The sequence below is a fragment of the Varroa jacobsoni genome, unplaced genomic scaffold, assembly GCF_002532875.2.
Source record: "Varroa jacobsoni isolate VJ856 unplaced genomic scaffold, vjacob_1.0 scaffold_621, whole genome shotgun sequence".
In the NCBI taxonomy this organism is placed as follows: domain Eukaryota; kingdom Metazoa; phylum Arthropoda; class Arachnida; order Mesostigmata; family Varroidae; genus Varroa; species Varroa jacobsoni.
In genome coordinates, this window is record NW_019213523.1 from 200,718 (window position 1) to 220,203 (window position 19,486).

General features: G+C 39.5%; 2 protein-coding genes and 1 long non-coding RNA gene across 12 annotated transcripts; 1 reads left to right on the forward strand and 2 right to left on the reverse strand.

Moving 5' to 3' along the window:
• Positions 1–667: 667 nt before the first annotated feature.
• On the reverse strand, positions 668–9,206 carry LOC111261983 (uncharacterized). 8 transcript variants are annotated; one of them, XR_015311759.1, is made up of 7 exons: positions 8,123–8,171; positions 7,508–7,618; positions 6,325–6,401; positions 5,900–5,955; positions 2,874–2,975; positions 2,517–2,726; positions 791–930 (listed from the first exon to the last, which is right to left on the reverse strand). XR_015311759.1 is itself a non-coding variant. In XM_022835916.2 (6 exons), exons 3-6 carry the CDS (start codon positions 7,603–7,605, stop codon positions 767–769), a joined length of 429 nt encoding a protein of 142 aa, XP_022691651.1. In that variant the 5' UTR covers positions 7,606–7,618; positions 8,242–8,388; positions 8,794–9,206; the 3' UTR covers positions 668–766. The 8 variants fall into 8 exon arrangements, 6 of the variants coding, with proteins under 6 accessions (XP_022691651.1, XP_022691652.1, XP_022691655.1 ...); XM_022835916.2 differs by lacking the exons at positions 2,517–2,726; positions 2,874–2,975; positions 8,123–8,171 and adding exons at positions 8,242–8,388; positions 8,794–9,206 and having other exon boundaries at positions 668–930; positions 6,291–6,401; XM_022835917.2 differs by lacking the exons at positions 2,517–2,726; positions 2,874–2,975; positions 8,123–8,171 and adding exons at positions 8,242–8,388; positions 8,786–9,206 and having other exon boundaries at positions 668–930; positions 6,291–6,401.
• A 2,648-nt stretch (positions 9,207–11,854) lies between these two features.
• LOC111261982 (uncharacterized) lies at positions 11,855–16,560 on the reverse strand. Of its 3 annotated transcripts, XM_022835911.2 has the most exons (8): positions 16,294–16,553; positions 15,348–15,407; positions 14,920–15,028; positions 14,630–14,739; positions 14,226–14,417; positions 13,831–13,992; positions 13,233–13,367; positions 11,855–12,560 (listed from the first exon to the last, which is right to left on the reverse strand). In XM_022835911.2, the coding sequence occupies exons 4-8, from the start codon at positions 14,693–14,695 to the stop codon at positions 12,450–12,452; spliced, it is 666 nt and encodes a 221-aa protein (XP_022691646.1). In that variant the 5' UTR covers positions 14,696–14,739; positions 14,920–15,028; positions 15,348–15,407; positions 16,294–16,553; the 3' UTR covers positions 11,855–12,449. The 3 variants fall into 3 exon arrangements, with proteins under 3 accessions (XP_022691646.1, XP_022691645.1, XP_022691644.1); XM_022835910.2 differs by lacking the exon at positions 15,348–15,407 and having other exon boundaries at positions 14,232–14,417; positions 16,294–16,560; XM_022835909.2 differs by lacking the exon at positions 15,348–15,407 and having other exon boundaries at positions 16,294–16,556.
• Positions 16,561–16,584: 24 nt separating this feature from the next.
• On the forward strand, positions 16,585–19,228 carry LOC111261986 (uncharacterized). Its single transcript, XR_002681317.1, has 2 exons — positions 16,585–16,673; positions 17,476–19,228. It is a non-coding gene; the product is annotated as an uncharacterized LOC111261986 (long non-coding RNA).
• Positions 19,229–19,486: the final 258 nt, after the last annotated feature.

Consider the following 19,486-nt stretch of genomic DNA (forward strand, 5'->3'; position numbering starts at 1 on the left):
CCAAACGTATCACAGAAAGACAACAAAGTACGACAACGGATCACAGCTAATGTACTTTAAATAGTCTGGGCCGCTTAACAGAAAAAAGAAAGAAATATACATATTTGTTTTCTTCTTTGTCGATATAAGTACGACAAGCATGATCGATTCCAGCGGATGCCGATTTTTTCTCAATAAGCTTGTGGTACTCTCACACTGTAATTCTAGTATTGTTCTAGGCGTAGTGCGGTTTGTAGTTCTTTGAGCGTTGTTCAACACTCGGTCGTTACGTAGAATCATTCAACGCGAACCTTTTACGCAGCATCGAAGGAAACTAGCAGACGAACGCGACTTTAGGATCCTACATTTGCAACAGCTGGTTCCCACCCTTAACAGTATCTTCTATATTTGCTGATCGCAGCTGCTGAGAAATTTCCCGTACTCGTCTACACATGTATCAAACGTATATCTAAACAATGGTTTCAGATCAAATCGATGTTCTAAAATCACTCGTATATTGAAGGTTATTCCCTACTGAAACTAGTAGAAACATACAAAAAGAGATCTTGTGCACAAAACGAGCCTGAGAGTATTTCAGCAACATAGCACTTATGCTTTACGGTTGTATCTGTTGATATTACTATTTTATCCTTTTGAATATTTTATGTAATAGAAAGTAAACGCTACGTATAGCAGCAAGAACGTTTATTATAACAAAACTCTCGTTTGAACCACGGCTAGTTTTTAAAGAAGACAAATTGGGGATTAATATGATTCTTCGGAGCCTCTACAGTCGACTCTTTTTGGCATTTGAAGTCGATAATATTCTGTGGTGCAATTCGGCCCAAGCAGTAGCCAGTAGAAGTTCTCGCTCCTTCACTCGTCCATTGTCCAAATACCTGATGAAGTATCCGATGAAGGATCCAATCCGCTGGAGTTTGTAATATAAGGCTGAAATAATTATAGGAAGAACACAACTACGTGTATATAGGAAGAACACAACTACGTGTAGAATATTTTCAAAAGGTATAATGGATAGTGTAAAAATATTAAATCTTTGTTTTATGCGTATCCAGATCATTTTTTTTGGCAATTCTTCATTAGCAAATAAACAAGGGAAAAACAAATCGACTCGTGCCAGTCATTTCCTATTTCGTAAACATTTTAACTAAGATTCCTGGATGCTCCAAAGAGCGTCGAAAAACGATGCTTAGCGTACATCAAATGACACCATTATATATATATATGAAGCTTTTATAAGTATCGAAAAGCAAGGTCTATCGTCGTGCGTTTTGTATTTCATCACGACACAAATGGAACAACATTTTCGCAGAAATACGTGCTATAGAAGAAATACGTGCTATAGATTAATAAAGTACCACAGATAATTTAATGGCCCTAGGATTTCTTCTAGGGGTCTAGGTAATATATGCGGGGAAAATCGGGTAACCTTCAAAAATAGCACACTATCGAAGGGGATGCCCTTCCAAAATCATCCGAAACCATGTTTTTTTTTCAGCATGTCATCGGCGCCGTCTAAAGGTTAACAGAACCGTATAACAGCTGACAGCGCGCTTGCTTTTTTTTTAAATTTTTCTGGTCAGAAACGTATAGGCTAGAGCACCTGAGCCGCATGCAACGTATGTCGGCTCGCAGAGGAGGATTATGAATATACGTCCATTCCCATTGGCCACGGATCCGCAAACCGTGCTGAAAGAAGGCGAACATTGACTTTATTGGACGGGGTAAACAGCTGTTATCGTTGTGGGGAGTCTGTCGAGAGCGCCTGTTGCTGCACGTTCAGAATGAAAACCTCGATTTGCGTCGAAAATGGCCAACCGTACCAACCACTTATTACATGGCGTGAGAATAACGCTGGGTAAGCGCCACGAGGAGACCATGGAAAGGTTTAGAAACATACTTCGAGGCACTAGCTCCTACAACCAACGGCAAAACTAAGCCACTTCGTTACAACGTACATATATATAGATAAGTGAGCTTTGTCTCACTTTGCGTATTCAAATTGTGCTAGCTAATTCACAATTTTTCAAGGTAAGTAGGTTCCTGAGGCGCCTATCAGGTGCCTGTGCCTAGTAGTGAGCTAAATAATATGTAAGGCGCTAAATCTGGAGATGCAAGGTCTGCAGCTAAATATTGAAACAGCACGTCCTAAAGATATTGTCCTATCACAACATCAAAAAGGTAAACAGATTGGAGCAACGGCCTGTACTCAAAGTGAGTACAGGCCGTTGAATTTGGAAGCTTAGTAGAGCTGCGGTAATGCTGCGGATGTTAACAGAAGGAAGACACCGCTTTTCGAAGACATTAATAGAGAATGCACACTGCCAAAGTAGAAAATCACTGAAACGACGTTCTCCCGAAGTTCGCAGTAGGAGATCAACAGGCGTACACCCCACACGCATAGACAATTACTCAGTAGTTTGAAGCTCGCTTCGCTGAAATCAGTAGGTCAATGAAGGAAGCCATCAGTAGACGAACTACCACAGTACGAGATGAAAAGCGTTCACTGCACGTACCTTTTGCTAGTCCGGTCCCATTACCAATGATTACTAGAATTAACGCCTGCTATGACACTATCTCTGCACGGAACAAAACCCTTCGGGACATCGTTATCGGAAACAATGCCATAGAAGTTAGATTTTTCCTGTATATAGCTGTTCGTAACAGCACGTAACGTAAGCGCACCTGTGGGGTGGCAGTGCTGCCGTATGATGCGAAAGGCGATACTGCAAACACATAAGGCATAAAGACCGTTCTGTCAGGCCCAAATACGCTTTCTTTGATAAAATGCTTAAGGCCGCACCGGTAAATTTCAGGAGCCAGGATTCTATTCTTATGAAAGCGTTGAAAACCGTCCATGAGGTTTTGCTTACCTCGGTTTAAGCAGGCCAGCTTCAGACGCTGTTCGAAGCTTGTTCACCATGCGAGTGAAGTTATGTCGGCTGCTGTAGCCCACTGCGTGACTAATAGTGATCCTAATAGAGAAAAATTGGCAACATAAATTTTCTCTATGAGGACAGTTTCAGACTGCGTATATGTGTTAGATAACCTTTAGAACCTCCACACATCTGGCTGGGCCACAATGAGTGTAGTAATTTTCTGTTAAATGTTCATCCTGCTTGAAGGTTCCCTTACTTCCGCAATCTCACTTGACGTTATATCAGTGTGAGCCTTCGCAAACGAAGATTAAGAATTCGGATTTTCCAAGCTTTAGCAGAAAAAAAAAACCGAGACGATATAAGTATTTTCACAAGACTTTGTTACTGTCACAAGACTTTGTAAGTATACTCCGTTTTTACAGGTTTGAAAGCGATTAGGTCTGCCCATTCAGCAGATGTTTTATGTGGTAAGCCATTGGTAAATTTTTGAAAACTACGGTATGATGACATGATTGTGGCAAGCTGAACTGAAAACTACTATAAACGAGTATTTGTTGCCTCAGGTTTATTTACAATTGGGCAAAATTTCTCTGCTCGTCGTCTGGACAATTTTTGTAAAAAAAAAAATTAAATTAGCGGGTATTTGGATTGCTCACCCTGTATGGTTTCGTGTTTTTAGCTCAGGTTCAGCGGCGGAAATTTGTATGTCATTGGGAAGAAGGCTAAGGGAAGCACAGTATTAGCAAGCCATTGAAGCAACGTCTTTTAGCTACAGTCGAACAAATAGTCGTCCTTTCCTGAGTCAATTTGACGGTTTTGATTTACCAATTACTAAGGACATTTTATGGCTTTTTTTGTTCCTATGCTTATCTAAGATCTATGGACGATATTTATCTATGTTGAGGAAAAAACTCGATTAATATTCATATATTATATGGTTTTATATTAATATCAGTCACCTCAGGACAGCCTCTGATTGCTTGCTACGTCACTGATGAGTGTGTTTGTGCCTTACGGTCCGCGTGGTTTGCTAAGTAGTCAGTGTATGTAGCGGGTTGGTTGTGTACACTTCACGCAGTTTTCGACAAACAGTTTGTAGTTGTGTCCTGTTTCGTGTTGAAGCCGATGGTCGCTGCTTTGGCGGTAATAAATCATTACTTATACGTTAACAAACCGACTATAGCCGTTTCCGAAAGAACATAGCCTTCAAGCAATCTATAGATTGGCCGAGCAGATATTGTCAGTCATCTTGATCTATGGGTTTTACTAGAAATCAGGAACTTGAGTGCCCTATAATCGGGACGCGGAACAACCCAGCTCCTTATTACATTTCCCCTTCGGCCCTAACCAATACGCAACCACAATGGTAGTTTTCCATCCAGATTTGCCGCCGGTAGCCAGAAAGGTGTTTCCACATCGAAATGTAGCAAAGGAAGGAATACATAGGTACGTCTACGCCACAGAGCTGAACTAAATCATCATTTGAGTTTTATTGAACTGAAGGGGTGAAACTTACGCAGGAAAGTGCCTGAAAAACAACAGACATCTGTATATGGGTCAGCTGCACTGACTTTGGTCAATAGATAAAACACAGTTATCTCTCTCCAGGATTATGGCAAACCACACAAGATAAAGCTCGCCTTGCGCAAGCTGTTTGGGTAGACGCCGAAATGTCTGGACATTGCACCTACTGACTGACATCGTTTCTGGCCGCTGACGAATGAAGTGTTTAAGGGCGCGTTTGATCATCGTAGAAACTAGTTCAATGACTTCTTCAACTACAGAGCTAAAAATTCTGGCGAGACGGAATAAATCAATGTAATACTGAGTAAATGTAGTAGTAACACCGTTATTCATGTAGAAACAAGCTGGTATTTAGAACGCGTACGCTGTTCACTAACTGCTCTAAGCGACGATACAACCCTTAATAAGGTGTATGATATTGTACTAAAATACATTTATATTTTCAAGGGGGTTCTAGAACGAAATTGCTGCCGTCTGTTTAGAAGTTGATTTTAAAATAAATATTTTGCTTAGGAAGGACTTCTTCCACAAGATGTTTACGCGACACATCGATTACTCTATAAATAGTAGTGGCAAACCGTTTTAGAGCAGTAGATACTTTCTAGATAGATAAGAAAAGCCACCAGTTTCGAATAACGGGATAACGAGAGATGACCGTTTGTGGCACTTCTTCAAATCAATACGAAACATACGCAAAAAATAAAATTGCGGTGTTCGTAGCAACAATAGTTAACGTTCCGCGGTGCGCATCGCGACAATCTGTGAAAGCAGTGGCAACACACATTACTATGCACTAGATAAAATGTAGGATAATATTAAAAACAGTATACAGTAGCAGACGATAGGACGGGATGTGTAGATTCGTTTAGCGGACTTGCGTCAAACGAACTAGCACGAACGTCGACCATTGGTCTTGGCTAGCCACGGTAGGGGGTTCGACTGCCGCGAAAGCATTAGACAATAGTTGATCTTTGAAACACAAACCTCTTGCTTCCCCCGTAATGAATCTACGAAACTGTTGAAAAAAGAATTACTAAGAATAATAGATAAACAGATGCCTGCTATGACCAAATGTGTCTATTTTTAGAGTCAGGTAACATGTGAGTACACGATACCTGTGTTCGAAATGTGACGACATCGTCACATTTGTCATTTAATTTCGGACGCCTGGCATACAATAGATCACGAGTAATTCCTAATCGTTGTGGAAATTTCAGAAATGACGAACTTCAATTCCTCAAACCCCGATCATAAAACATACCTACCTACACAGAGTGCCATTGAGAAAAACATCGCGCTCGTGCATATCATACGCACGGCATACAGCATCATTGTTAGGAAACACCTCAAAAAGCGCAAGTATGATGTGAAAGCCGGGTAACTATATCGTCTATTTCAATTACTTTAGGATCCCGATCAAAGGCAAACATAACGTCTTTTCCTCATATATCTCTTATACATACATACATACATACATATCTCTTATACATACATACATGAACGTTTTCCAGAGGAACCAAACGTTGGCAGCATTGGCTCAAAGTTGTCAGAACTGGAACGCAACATGTCCTGACATTTAAAATACTAATCGCTTCATGAAGATTTGTTTATTTCTAAAATGTACTTTACGTACTGCGTGTGTATTTTATTTTTTGGTACGTGGTGGAATTTTGCCTCATAGAATTCCGCTCTATAATAGTAACCGTTTTGCAATAAATATACCTGTACCTAACCTGATAGGTGGATATTGACCTCTACATATCGTAGCTAGACATCGGGCTACATACGGTTGTTGAAGCTCTCTCAGAATTTAAAATTAGTCATTGCTGAAACAGATTTGCCAGTTCTGCACTTCTGGAGGCTATACTGTGAGTACTTAGCTCGTACACAGCCATCTCCTTTATTCCAATATAGATCATACATCTTGCTATCCAGCCAATTATCTCGATCGCTTCCACGTGGCCTTCGCCAGGATGCCGTCCTAAACTGTGACCCCATCTGTAAATAGTTGTTATTGCACACATTAATGCGTATAAGCGTATGCGTTAGGTGACTATTAATTTTAAATTTTTGGGATTTTCTGCCCTGTTTAGTGCTCTGATGAACAATGCGATTTCTCTAAAGGTTTAGCAGAACTTCTCTAGAATCAAAGCTGTACACGTTTCGAAATTAAGTTGAGTAAATTAAGTAATTTTTCTATATTATTCTAATTTGTTGTGATAACGGTAATGTCCGGTAGACTCGTAGAAGCGACACCTGTTTTCGAACAGCTACTGCAGATTATCACAGTCCGTAATTCCGCGACAGCCAGCATTTAACGAAAATGCTCAAAAAAAAAAAAAAGAATTTTTAATACAATGCAATTTTCAAAAAATATTAGTTTCGTGTAAAAATTTTATATGCTCATTCGTTTCAACACTTTCGAAAATAAATGCCTGTAAAAGGTAAACAACGGCAAGTCCATACTCTATCTGCTGTTTCTACAGAAGCGATATGATAAATCTATGGTTCTAATACATCTATATATATACATATATATATATATATATATATATAAAATTTCCATAGGTAACTGTGGATAATCCACCTCGTTTAACAGTGAGTGTGTTTACCTTCAATGTCCTCTTCAGTCAATATATAAAGCTGCGTGGGCCAAGCCTCAATAAATACCCCATCTGAACTTTAACAAGGTTCGTTCAACCGGGCTAACAAAAGCTGCAATCAGTATAATATTCCAAATTTTTTCACTCAGTTTTCAATTATGTAACCTCAAACGAAGTGAATTCGAATACAGTTCCATACAAACAGATATACCTATGGAATCTTGCTTCAAAGCATTCATTGCACAAGCGCATTGAAGCTATAGACCTTCATAGCTTCAAAGCAGCAAAAGTGGAGTAAGGAAAAAGAAACAAGTAATTTCTCATTGCGGTTCAACCACTGGACCAAGCTGTATTTTTAGTGATTTTTTCGTGAGCGCGATAAAGTCGAGGCATGCATTTTCGAAAACATTACTATATCCAAATATCCCTCATTTGTCACACGCGTTGGGCCCACTGGACAAGAACGTTGTCGGTCGGGCTGAAGTACACTTTCGAATTTACCTTCGATTTCCATCAAGAGTGATCGCTCCATGGCGAGGGAGAGGTCCGATCTTATCACCGATAGAATCACCCGGTGGTACCGGTGATAACTGATACATGAACAGCTCCGTCCTAAAATAAAAGTATCTTTTTCATTCTCGCATTGGTTTGAACGAACGCTTGAAGTGTAAATATCAAAAAAAACACATAACATAAAGAACTAACGTAAGAAATCCTCTAATTAACTTTTCCATAAGCCACGTATAGCTTATTTGCCTGTTTTTATGAGACTGTCTGTTGACTTAAGAAGTAACTGATTAGCTGTATGTGTTAACTGGGCGTATTTCAGCTAGTTTGAGGAATGTGTTGCTTATGTATGGAGAGGTTCTTCGAAAAAGAACTTTATCTAAGTTGCTTGCTGAAGTACGTTCAGATGACTAGGTTTCAGTTAATGGGCTAAAACTTTTAACACATAGTCAACTATATATTAAACAAAACTGTCACTTGGTTGAAATGCGATTGTGACCTAAAAAAGTTAACTATAAACTTAGAGTGGTTTGATCGGTCCTCGGTACATTCTAACATCTTTCACAGTGTTAGCCAAAAGAACTAGTGCTTAAGTAAAAAGAACATTACATTTTCTCTGAACGGTCAAATCATACGCAAACGATACTATTTTAACTATATTTCTACCTGTCTACCAATATATATATATATATATTTTTTTTTTTTTTTTACTGGTCTGCTGCCCTCACCTCCTGTTGTCTTTCCACGGACGTTTGAATACTCACTACAAAGGTACAAACGCCTTCGCACGTAAACGTCCAAATCCACATTGGTTGAGGCTGAACTCATATCTCGAATAGATTACGCCGTGATCGTAAAACGGACATTTCGCGGTACTGGAATGTAATTATTAAAATAAGAACGTTAATAGTAGAAGACTAATGGAGGAAGCATCTTCGCAAACCGCCTTTCGCAAACTCTCTTTTTCTTCTTAAAGCTATTAGTAAAACAAATCAATGGGCACAACGCATAGCCATCGATTATTCTCTACCTAGTTTACGGATTTTCCTTGTATTTCAAGCGGTAGTTTTCCGTGCACTGTCATCGCATATTGATAGCGCTACTCAATAGCCACATGGTCGCCTACAGAAGATTAGATTTCTATCTATAAATGAAATAGAAAAGACACAAGGAAAGCACGACCATCTATGCATCAGTGCCAAACTGCTTCACGCTGCTTTCCTCTTCCTTCGATGCTTTCATTCATTAGACAGCTCTGTAAAAATGACTTACGTACTAACCACTGTAGATCCTACGAACTCTTTTAACGATGCGTTGCTGATGATTTGTAGAAAAGGATGATCTTGTTTATAGCAAAATTTCCCCGTCTTCTCATTATCTTTGCATCTTTTTACCGTACGTATCATACTTTTTACGTGCACTTTTTTTAACGTAAGGCGTACGAGCCTAAAGCTGGCGGATTAATACACGTTCGACGGTGCGACTTGACACAACGGACACGGAATCGAAACGTTTATTTGGTTCGGTAACAGACAAGACTACTACCATTCATTCAGATGTTAACGTCAACAGATAGTCACAAACAAACTTACGAAAAAAGCAAAAAGTTAAAAGGTCAATAGCTGCTGATATGGATACTCTAACGTCATCCCAGCCCAGTAGGACCTTTACAAGCAGCCTTTAGGATCTGAAAAATGAATGCGATGATTCTTTCATACGGGAAGATAGCTGAATATCAGCTTGAAGTCACACGCACATAAGCTGCCTACTTTTTAAAAATCATTTATATATGCTTGAGTCGTTTGTCTTTTTACACTCGTGAGCCATATAAGGTAATCTAAGTATGGCTGTAGTGGCGTGATCATATTTAATTTGATCAGCTGCATCCAGCTAGGGATAAGCAAATACGGTGGATACGATAATATTTACATCAGTTCTTGCGCAGGAACTTATTGCGAAAGCTCCCTGTCAAAATCGAATCTCCTTTTCGATAATCAGCGGTGTATTAGCTAAGGGAGCGTCAGACGCTTGTACCGTATTAAAAATACGTATTTAGATTTGGAACGTACTTGAAGTGTACGGAACATACTCTGTCTACATTTGCTTTCATGACGGAGAACGTCCATATGGGAAGTCTCTGTATACCAAACGAAGCCGTAAATGTGTATCAAATAGTTTGAGAGCTGAATCTCTCAGGAAAGAAGGCGTGGCTTGCGAGTTATTCAAAAATCACTCCTAAAATGTTTCTAATCGTCTCCGTAAAGTTGTTCATAGATATCATAATACAAAAGAATAAAAAACCCCTCATTTGTTTGGTTTGGGCGTCGCGAATCCGATCTGACAGTAACACAACTCCTCATTTCCTTGGGAATTTTTCTTGAGGCCTAGTATTGGAGGTATTATAGTATGCTGCCAGTCTAGCGCCCGTGCTCTGTTGCGTTTGAAACTTAGACGTTATACTAATACCTTGTATTCTCACTATTTTGAATCCTGCTCGATTCGAGTTAGCTGTGCCACAAAGGTGGAGAATAGCATTGGGATCAGGGAGAAAGCGGGTACAAGGTTTTTGGGGTCAGGGAAGTACGTTTCTGAGTAAAGCCTGTCTGTACTATACATCATGGCCAATCCCATCGAATTTTATGGAAGTATTCTAAGACCAGCTGTAACATGTTCAGGCGCACCAGCCTGAGTAAGTTTGTCATGTGAAGCAAAATGAAAAACCTCACCCAGACCATCAAATAACGCATACAGACGTGAGTTGACTTCCGAAGTGTACCGGATTGCCTTAATTAGAATGAACTCCAGAACTAAATGGCCACTTCGGCGCGCTGTTGACTTCCCTTTTTCTTTGACCGGAAGGCTTCAACGGAATTACGGGTACTAGCATTATAGTGAGCTCAGCCAACTTCGTACAAGAAAGGGGCGTTCTTTTAGATGTTTTCAGCGTATAAGACCGTTATCAGATTCTTTGTTACGCTATTGGTCACTGTAAACGTCATCCTCCCAAGTTTTTCAAGCTGTGTTAGTTCATCCCAAACGGCTCTAATTATTGGGTTCAATAGAATTGTAAACAAGTGAACACCGTGAGATTCTAGCCGCATGTAGCCACGTTTTTCTTGAAATTGATAGAAAAGGAAACTCAACATGAACGATTAAGCGGCACCGGTGCTAATAGGCCGATACAAGTCCTACATTGCTCAGAACTCTGCGTTATCAGTTAGTCTGCTTTCCAGTGATGTTCAAAGAGTTTCATTGTTCGCCCTATTCTGTTTCTATTTTTGTTTATACAACTAAATCTCAGAATATATTTTTTGGCACTATGCAGTACTCCCCTTGTACTCTTTGAATTACACTAATTCGACTGCTTCTTCCTCTGCGCGCCACGAGCTTCACTGTTCCGTATTGATCTGACAAGGTCCGCTTGCCTCCGACTAATTTAACAGGTTGGTGAGAGTGCTGAAGGGCCTTCAAGCCTCACCGTATTATGCTCGAGTATAAAGTTACTTTAACATGTTTGTCCGTGTCGTTTTCCTTTCGAGATGAAAAGTGCTGTATAATAAAACGAAAGGCGATAAAAACGCAAGTAGTATAATTTACTATAAATAGAAACGAATTAAAGAAGATCAGACAAAACATTTCAGGTCCCACATAGTGTATCTTTGGTTTTGGTAACAGCATTGATTTTTGAATGCTCACTTTTATGTACACTATGTATGTTTTTACAGACTGCAATGGCGAAATTGTTCATAAAGGACCTATAAGCAGGAAGGTAATAATTTCGTCGATGGTAATTTACTATTCGCAGAAGATTATTACAGATGTCTTACAAAAAAAAAAAAAGAAAAGGGGAAAAACGAAAAAGTTTTACAATTTTGAACCGATTTTTACGAACCGAAAATGACACAGAACAAATACATTTTGGTATATGTATGGTTTTTCAGTATGGTTAAATAGCTATAATTATTTTTATTGATTCACTGCCTACTAGATCGATACCGTTGGCCTATAGGCCATTGATTAGGCCATTGGTATTGATTTCGTATTTTTTCGGTGCATTAGCCAATATTGTGTAACAAGGTCCTGAACAAACTTTAGAACTTCCTAGAGCGATGCCACCGGACCTTTTGCATTGAAGCCCATAATGGAACGAAAATTAGCTTATGACATGAAAAGGTTAGGAAAATCGTTTGCATTGATTGTAGCCTACTTCGAGCTTGCAAAACAGCAGCAAAAATTACATCCATTAGGGTGATAAATAGCAAAAGAGGCTGTTTTTGCTCTATTAAAGTACTACTCATTGGCTAAGTTAGCTTCTGTTGGGAATGGCAAGTAAGTGCACGCTTGTTGGCGGCTAAAACAAATACATTTATTGTAGAGAAATATATACTCGCATATCCTTTTCTGTAGTCAATGCACTTTTCAATGTGGGTTCATCTGTTTACTTGTCTGTATTCGCCCTGTGGCTTCGTCTATTTTTTGTTCGTTCATCTGTTGAATGACAGACTCATATGTGTGCTTGCTTCATATAATATCTGAACCAAACACATTAAATTACATAGCTTCAATCACAGCGAATTCTCCAGCCAGTGCCTCGTTAACTAATTTTTATATTAATAATAATAATAACAATCGTACCATCTCCACCTAAGCTCAGAACCACATGTATACCAACACATTTACGCAACATTTAAGCCACCAGTCAAAATTTAACTTCAGGCCATTGTTGATGCCGTCATTTTCGACCGATTTAGAAGCTTCAGTGCTTCAGCCCCGCCGGGACGTCCGCGCTACACTTCTCCGAAAATTACACCACCGTACTATTTTGCATGCACACGTACTGTCGAGGTTGAAAATCCTTCGATAAAGTCGTATTTTATTCGAATATGTTGAATAGGCGACGATTTGCGTTAGTCAGCACAGTCGTCATTGGTCATGATTACTCTAAGTCGGAGCTCACGTCCTTCACCTCTTTGCAATCAGCCTGCAATACGGGGTCACTCTTGGGATAGAGGTCGATCGTAGATACCGAAGGCTGGCAAAGAAAACTCTGAAATAATTCATGAATGGCAAAGAAAAGCATAAGTCATTTGGGTGACATACGTGGCTCCAAACAAGCGTTTGGCTTTGTGACGAAAAGCATTAGTTTCCACTTTGTGAAGAAACCCCCAACGTCAGACTGAAACGAAGATGCTGGACTTTGGAAGTTTGTTCTGTTATATTCACACAAGTAACAGAAAGAGACGCTTTTGAAGCATCATAATGCCACAGTAAACAGGGTTCGAAACAATTAGCGAACGATTCACTACGAGCTACGAAGAATAAGCATCTCGAACGCTCAATTACGTAAGGTAGCCCGTATAACTAAGTAAAATTGCTTTCGAGTCGACACTGTATTCAGAGAAAATAATGACTCCAAGCACAGTGAAATAGTTATGCTATTATACATTATAACGATTAGAAGTCAGGTATCTGCCCGAGCCAATAAATAGACGACAGCCGCATAACGGCTAGGCTGTGGCCCAGAATCATTACCATGAACACACAATCGACGAGTTAAAAAATAGTAGGCAGAGCAATAATAATAGAAGTGAGACAATGTCGTACCATGCGTACTTCTCTGAAATTGACTTTCATTTGTTGAAATGTTTGGTCCTTAAACGAATGTCATCAAAACGAAAATGGTTTTATGTACCCGTGGTATAGGTTCTGTTTGACGAACCTGTTGAATCGCTCGCAGGTCTTCTTCAATCTCATGCGGTCGAAGAGTGTATACGATATAGGGGCAGGCAACACCCTGCGGCCTTTTAGCTGGGCGAAACGCTACACTATCAGTGTCGGTGACACTATCTGTGTCCTGAGGATGTCAATGTCAAAGGAGGAGAAAATCAAACAGAAGATTAAGTGCTGCTCATATCTCCCTAAATAACAGATAAATAATAACAAGGCTTACATGTGTAACAGAAAAGATTGCGAAGAACCCGCACTAATATAAATCATCACATATAATAAGGCCTCTACATTCCACACCCGTTAGCTTAACTTCGTGATTCGTCTTGTTCGAGTGTTTGGAAATTAAGGTAGCATAACTTCCAAATATCATAATTAGTCGCCAACATGCCTACATATATGAATTAAGTTTCACGTCTGTTTTCTGGGCACTGCGAAGTGTACATATGTTAGGCATCGAGCCGCTATTGTATAGAAGTGTCTAGACAACTTTCAACGCTGACCAGGCCAATTTGATACCAAATTGACTTTATAAAAATAATCGGAAGAACCAGATCTGGTGCAGTTTCTCCATGTTGTAAGTACTACACCTCTTGCACTTCTCCATCCCCAAAAGCCAAACGTCTTTTGAACGCCCTTCGTTGCGCGCGACGTAGCTCCGACAATTTATTGAGCATGCGTTCAGAAAGCGTCTTTTCGAGTTCTGTGTAGATATTGCAGAGAACCTCCTGACGTGCACGAGCTTTGGCGTGCTGCAATGTATGTGTATTGATTAGTCAAATTACGGTTTTTTGCTAATGGTTAAATTAGAGTGTGAGTCTATCAACGTTTTTCCTAAGTTTCCGCTCAGTTATCATGGATGGCCATCAGCAACAACCTACAAAAGCATAAGGAATCATCTCGATGTTCTTATCACGGACGCAAGTGATGAGCTGATTATTTTCGTTATTTCAATACTACAAATCGGCATGACATTATACATTACCTCTACCTGCAAAAGCTCAAGGAGTTCGTTGGCGCGTCCAAGTTCACGAATCGACCTGAGACGCAGTGTGAGACGCGCTCCAGCAGAGTCAATGCGTCGCTGGCATTGAGCCTCTAAATCAGCTACTTGCCTGCGATAATCTAAATCTGTCTCATTAAGCACGTCTGTTGTTTTTAGTAAAAGCTCGTTCACCTGTTAAGCAAAATGCAATGTTATGTCATCTCTTAAACATACTGTAGTCGACTTATTACTTTACTAGTTAAATGAGCTCGTTTATCATAGCAGGCATGTATTGATTTGCCGCTACGTCACAAGATCCCAAGTTTCTAGTTCTACTTTTTTATATACAATATATTGATAAAGAGACCGGTTAGCAGCCGGTGAATGTTGCCATCCGTCATTACCTTAAGATCGATGAGCTCGTTAGCCAGATCGTTAAGCGATTGAAATTCGTTGGCTATAGCATCCATTTGTCGCAGCTTTTCATCATGGAAATCGTCGAGTTTATCCGGATCTAATAGATCATGCCCGAATTATAAGGTTCACGTTAACAACTCAGCAATTTTTCGTGAAATTTCAACGCTTCGCATCGGACGAACCCAGGCATACGTGGCAGGAGCCGTCATAGCGAAGACTAGTAAGATATTATATTGTATGATAGAGCATAAACAGGGGGATGACGTTTAGTTCTTACCATCAGGAAGATGAAACTCATCTTCCTGCAGAAATCGCACAGTGTCCGCGATGATTTCCTGCGAGAAGGTTGCGGCTGGTGCAATAAGCTGAATTGAGTGTCTATGAGTCTGTAATGATCACAAGCTTGAGCATGAATAACAGTATCCTATAAAATAAAATGGTAGGACACGTAGTTTTTGCACGTATAGCTTTTACTCAGATGGGTATCACTCTTGCTCTGTTCAGTCTCCTCCAGTTGGCTGAATGCTAACAGTAATTACTAACGGCTAATTAATCAACGTGTTTGACAAAAAGCAATTCGTTGTGACGACTCCAAATTGCATAAGTTGTCGTTTTATGCGAAGAAAAAAGCAAACTTCAATATCTCTATATGATATGAAAAAGACGAAATACCGTATATGAAAGAAGTTGTCCACAATGTCTTACCTTAACAATGGAAGTAGTCCCTCAAAGTTGAAGTATGCTATGCATAATTAATCATGACCACTAAACAGTTAGACATACGAAATCAACGTTCACGTTTATAAACAGGCTGCCCAGTGCGGCTCGAGGCAGTTACCATGGTCTAAGATTGAAAAACTCCTCATAGCACATTCATTTGCGGGTAGCCATTACTAGCTATTTTTTGCTATAGGTAAATGCTATCTGGTAATATGTCTTCTATAGAGACGAAATAGCCAAACTGTTTGGAACAACGAGTCGACTGCTGCATGACCTTCACTTTATATTATGTTTAATATTTAAGAGGGGCATAGCATAACGCAGTGTCATCGCTTTCATTAAAATGCCGACATAAAAATATAAATAAAAAGCTTTCATAAAAATATTATTTAATTTTTCTTTGTGGATTTTAATAGAATAAGCTGAAATTATTATGTATTGATTTTGAGAGAAATTACGATACATTTATAGAGAATCAATAAATGCATTATATTTGGGATAATCAAAGTGGAACGTTTAATAATTGAAACAGCAATGGAGAAACTGGGTCATTGTAATAATATGATTCATATTTAGTAATACTCGGTATAAACATTCTATGTTGACACGCAAAGAAGAACGAGTGTACCGCTGGCGCCAAAAACAATTCTTCAACATGTCGCGTTACAACAATCAATGTAGGCCATAGTCTGTTCATCTATCAGACAAGCCACTGCCTTATAGAGCAGGAGCTTTTTCCGGCAGATAGTAGACATTGGCGCACTAGAAAAAGCAACGCGCGTAAAAGAGAAATGAAAATGTAAACAGGACATCGCAGGATTATTCTTTTAAACAATATGTTTCCGGATAATCAGGCACCTACGGGCTTACAATGCACTGTAATCTGCACACAACGAATCGGCGTACATCAGCCCAGGCGCAGACCACCTACCATTACTGCCAATTATTACGGAATCGGTGGGAGGGCGTCGGCGGAGCTGTGCAGCACAAGGTAGAAGGCTGAAGGTGACTCTAATTAAACCTTGGCAAAAGAAACAACAGTACTACAGGATTCCATTGAGCAGTAACAACAACAATAACAACAACGAATACTTTTCGACTCAAGCAGGACGACGTCGATGATCAATCTCGACAGGGCAGTAGAAACAAAGGGACGAACGCAGCCAGACGCTGGACGGCAGCATCAGCAACAGCCGCTGGACAAGGAGGCGCAGTGAAGTGTCGAGAGAAAAGCAAAAGCAACAATTCAATGCGACATTATGGCACTACTAATTTAGGCCGCTCACTAAAGCACGCATATGCAGTGATCACGTACGTTGGTGCAGTTGTGATCTGTGTTGTTACTGTTGCTGTTAGTGCTGCACGACGTAGAATGCGTCACCATATGCTAATCTCAGCCCTATTTTTAATTAAAGACAATCGTATTCTCTATTCACTTTTGTACTTCACTAAATTAATGACTTCGTTACGCCCTTATCGAGAATAAAGCATCTATGCATTGTAATGTAGAGCATACACGGAAAACAAACATAGAGATATGTTTGATTTTCGATCGGTACTTTTTATTGTACCATTGCGTTTCTCAACAAGAAAAAACATCGAAAATGACTAGCCGACGGTGTAGTAATTTCCCTATGCGTCCATTGATCCAAGCAGCGTTTTAACGCTACCAATGAAACTTTTAGGCTCTTATGGAACATGTGATTTTCATTATTTCAAGCTAAAACGTACTAAAAAGATTAGATCTAAACGTATTTAGAAGCTTAGATCTAATGAAAGGGCACCCATATTTCTAAAGATTTTTATACCTTATTGTACCCGCTCGTAGAATGGAAAACTTCGATGCCATAAAAGTTCCCACCTTTAAACTTCTACCTCATTGTTATAAACAACTCCTCGCGGTAAAAATACTAATTGGTATTTTTAGCGTAATGATGGATTCTTTATCGTTAGTTAAATTCGCATAATCCTCTATTGGAATCTGAGAGAGCGTTAGACGATTCCAAAGCCCGCCTCTAATAAATTTCTATTTGAAAAGTGTGGTAAACAACAGACAACTTGAACTTTCTTTCACATAGCTTTTTAGTCTAATTAAAGTTACGTTTGATTACAGAGGGTAGATTCTCGTATGGAACAAACGGCAATATACCGGTAGAGGCGTCTTGAGTGTTACGTGCGGCACTGCCGTTGACCGTTGCTTCAGACGGAAGGCTTCCAGCATGACACGAACGTGTGCTTACGTTCATATTACCTCTAGAGAGAAGTAAGATAAAGCGGCTACTCAAAGGATAAACATATAATACTACGATATAGATGGCTCTTACAACTATTGAGCATCCATATAGTTGATGTCAGTACATATCAGACCAGTAACAACCGCAAAGGAGGACTTGCGCGCCGTCCTCAAAAACCGTTTCCAGCACTTTTACAACATTGATTTTGCTGCCCGATGTGTTCGCGGAAAGTAGCACTCTATTCTAGACGAAACGCTTTCACCTATTAAAAAAGTTTTGACTGCAAGCAGCCAATCAAAAGGCCACTACAACGCCCTCGCAGACGCAGATACAGGATTGACTCTTCATTTTCATAAATTAATTTTTAATATACATACATATTTATTTGTTTCTTTTTGCGTAGCAAGGATAGGCGAAACATGCGAAAAAATCAAATCTGTTCCAGACATCCACCGTTCGGTATACTGGACGGCTTCTACGCTCTGGAGTGATAGAGGAACAAATTGACTCATGAAGTTCGAGCATCGTAGTGTGAACGAATTCTACTGACGCAATGAAATCCGGTGGCCCTTAATACTATTCGGAATTTTACATCATTTTACCCGCTACTAGCGAGATATTAAAAAGGAACAAGATATGCTTTAGCCAAAGTGGCCCATGTTTTTAACAAAATGTTTTTTAAAGCAGTGTCTGAATAGTTGTCGATAGCACTGAAAATATAAGTCGAAGTTTATTTGAAGGTACACATTTCAACGATAGCCCCTATATCTACCTGTTTAAAATATGTTGGGGTTCTCTCATGCTGCTTCATACTGTTTTTGATATCAAAATGGAAAATCTCTTATGCGAAAAACGTAACATTAACTTTTGTAAAATTAACTATATAATTTCACAGCATTACTAATATACTTCAAAGTTCCATCATTTTAAGGTGAAAACAGCAATTCACTAGTTACTGCCATTAAAAGACCGATTTCAACTATCAACTTTGCTTTAATCAGTGTGTGTATTTACTGAGCGAAGGTAATTTGAATAATTTTTATCGTCATATGGTAACGTACATAGCAGTGATTTATGTTATGACTATCAAAACAGAGAAGCTAGATTATCGAAAAGAAAACGGTCGAAGTTTGTAAAAGTCTATTCCATTGTATAAATACTTGCATGTGTATAATATATATATTACTAAAAGTCTAGGCGCGGGTCTGGGCATCCCCCAAGCGGAGACGGATCCTTTGTGGGTCCCTAGAGTTTTGGTTAACGGGGAAGATGGAGCCGATTAGGCGATAATTTTCGTTCGTAGCATCCAAAAAGGTTCACCCAAAACGCAATGTTGATTCGGTCGGTTGTAAAACGAGGCCAGTTACTTTTTTGTCCTTTTCCACGTTCGAAAACAAGGCCACACCATCGTTTACAAACGACGATGCGACCGCGTGCATTCCCCGCGCTAGGAAATCATCAATCGTACAGATGTGAAGCCTGTGTTGGTTGAACAAGCGCGTTACGTGAATGAGTATGTCCAGCGTGTGTTGCATGAAAAACTGTGTTTAAACTATATTGTGCAAGAAGCTATCAAGTTACAGCTATTATAATAAATAGCCAATCGCTGTTCGACGTTACCTATATTATAAATAGTTAGCCTTTTTTTCTCTACATAGATCAAATAAACCGTACTAAACAGCCAAACAAGTGCTGCGCCAAATTTGTAATCCTAACTTCATAACTGTATGGCCGCCGAACTGTCGTTATTCTAACCTACTATCACATTACTTTTCAAAAGTGGATAAAAAAGCGTTCTCAACTCTTTCTGAATGACCCTTTCAACTAATTTCTAATCAAAATGTTATAGAGGCTAATATAAAATTCACTTCCGTGGAAAAAAATTTAAAA

Coding starts and splice junctions, on each gene's coding strand:
- LOC111261983 (XM_022835914.1), bottom strand. Junction 5,956..6,290: donor GGAATAAAGGAGATGGCTGT/GTACGAGCTAAG, acceptor GTTGCGTTCCAG/TTCTGACAACTTTGAGCCAA. Junction 931..5,899: donor TTCCTCTGGAAAACGTTCAT/GTATGTATGTAT, acceptor TAATTATTTCAG/CCTTATATTACAAACTCCAG.
- LOC111261982 (XM_022835909.2), bottom strand. Junction 14,418..14,629: donor ACGAGCTCATCGATCTTAAG/GTAATGACGGAT, acceptor TTTGCTTAACAG/GTGAACGAGCTTTTACTAAA. Junction 13,368..13,830: donor GGGATGGAGAAGTGCAAGAG/GTGTAGTACTTA, acceptor TGACATCCTCAG/GACACAGATAGTGTCACCGA.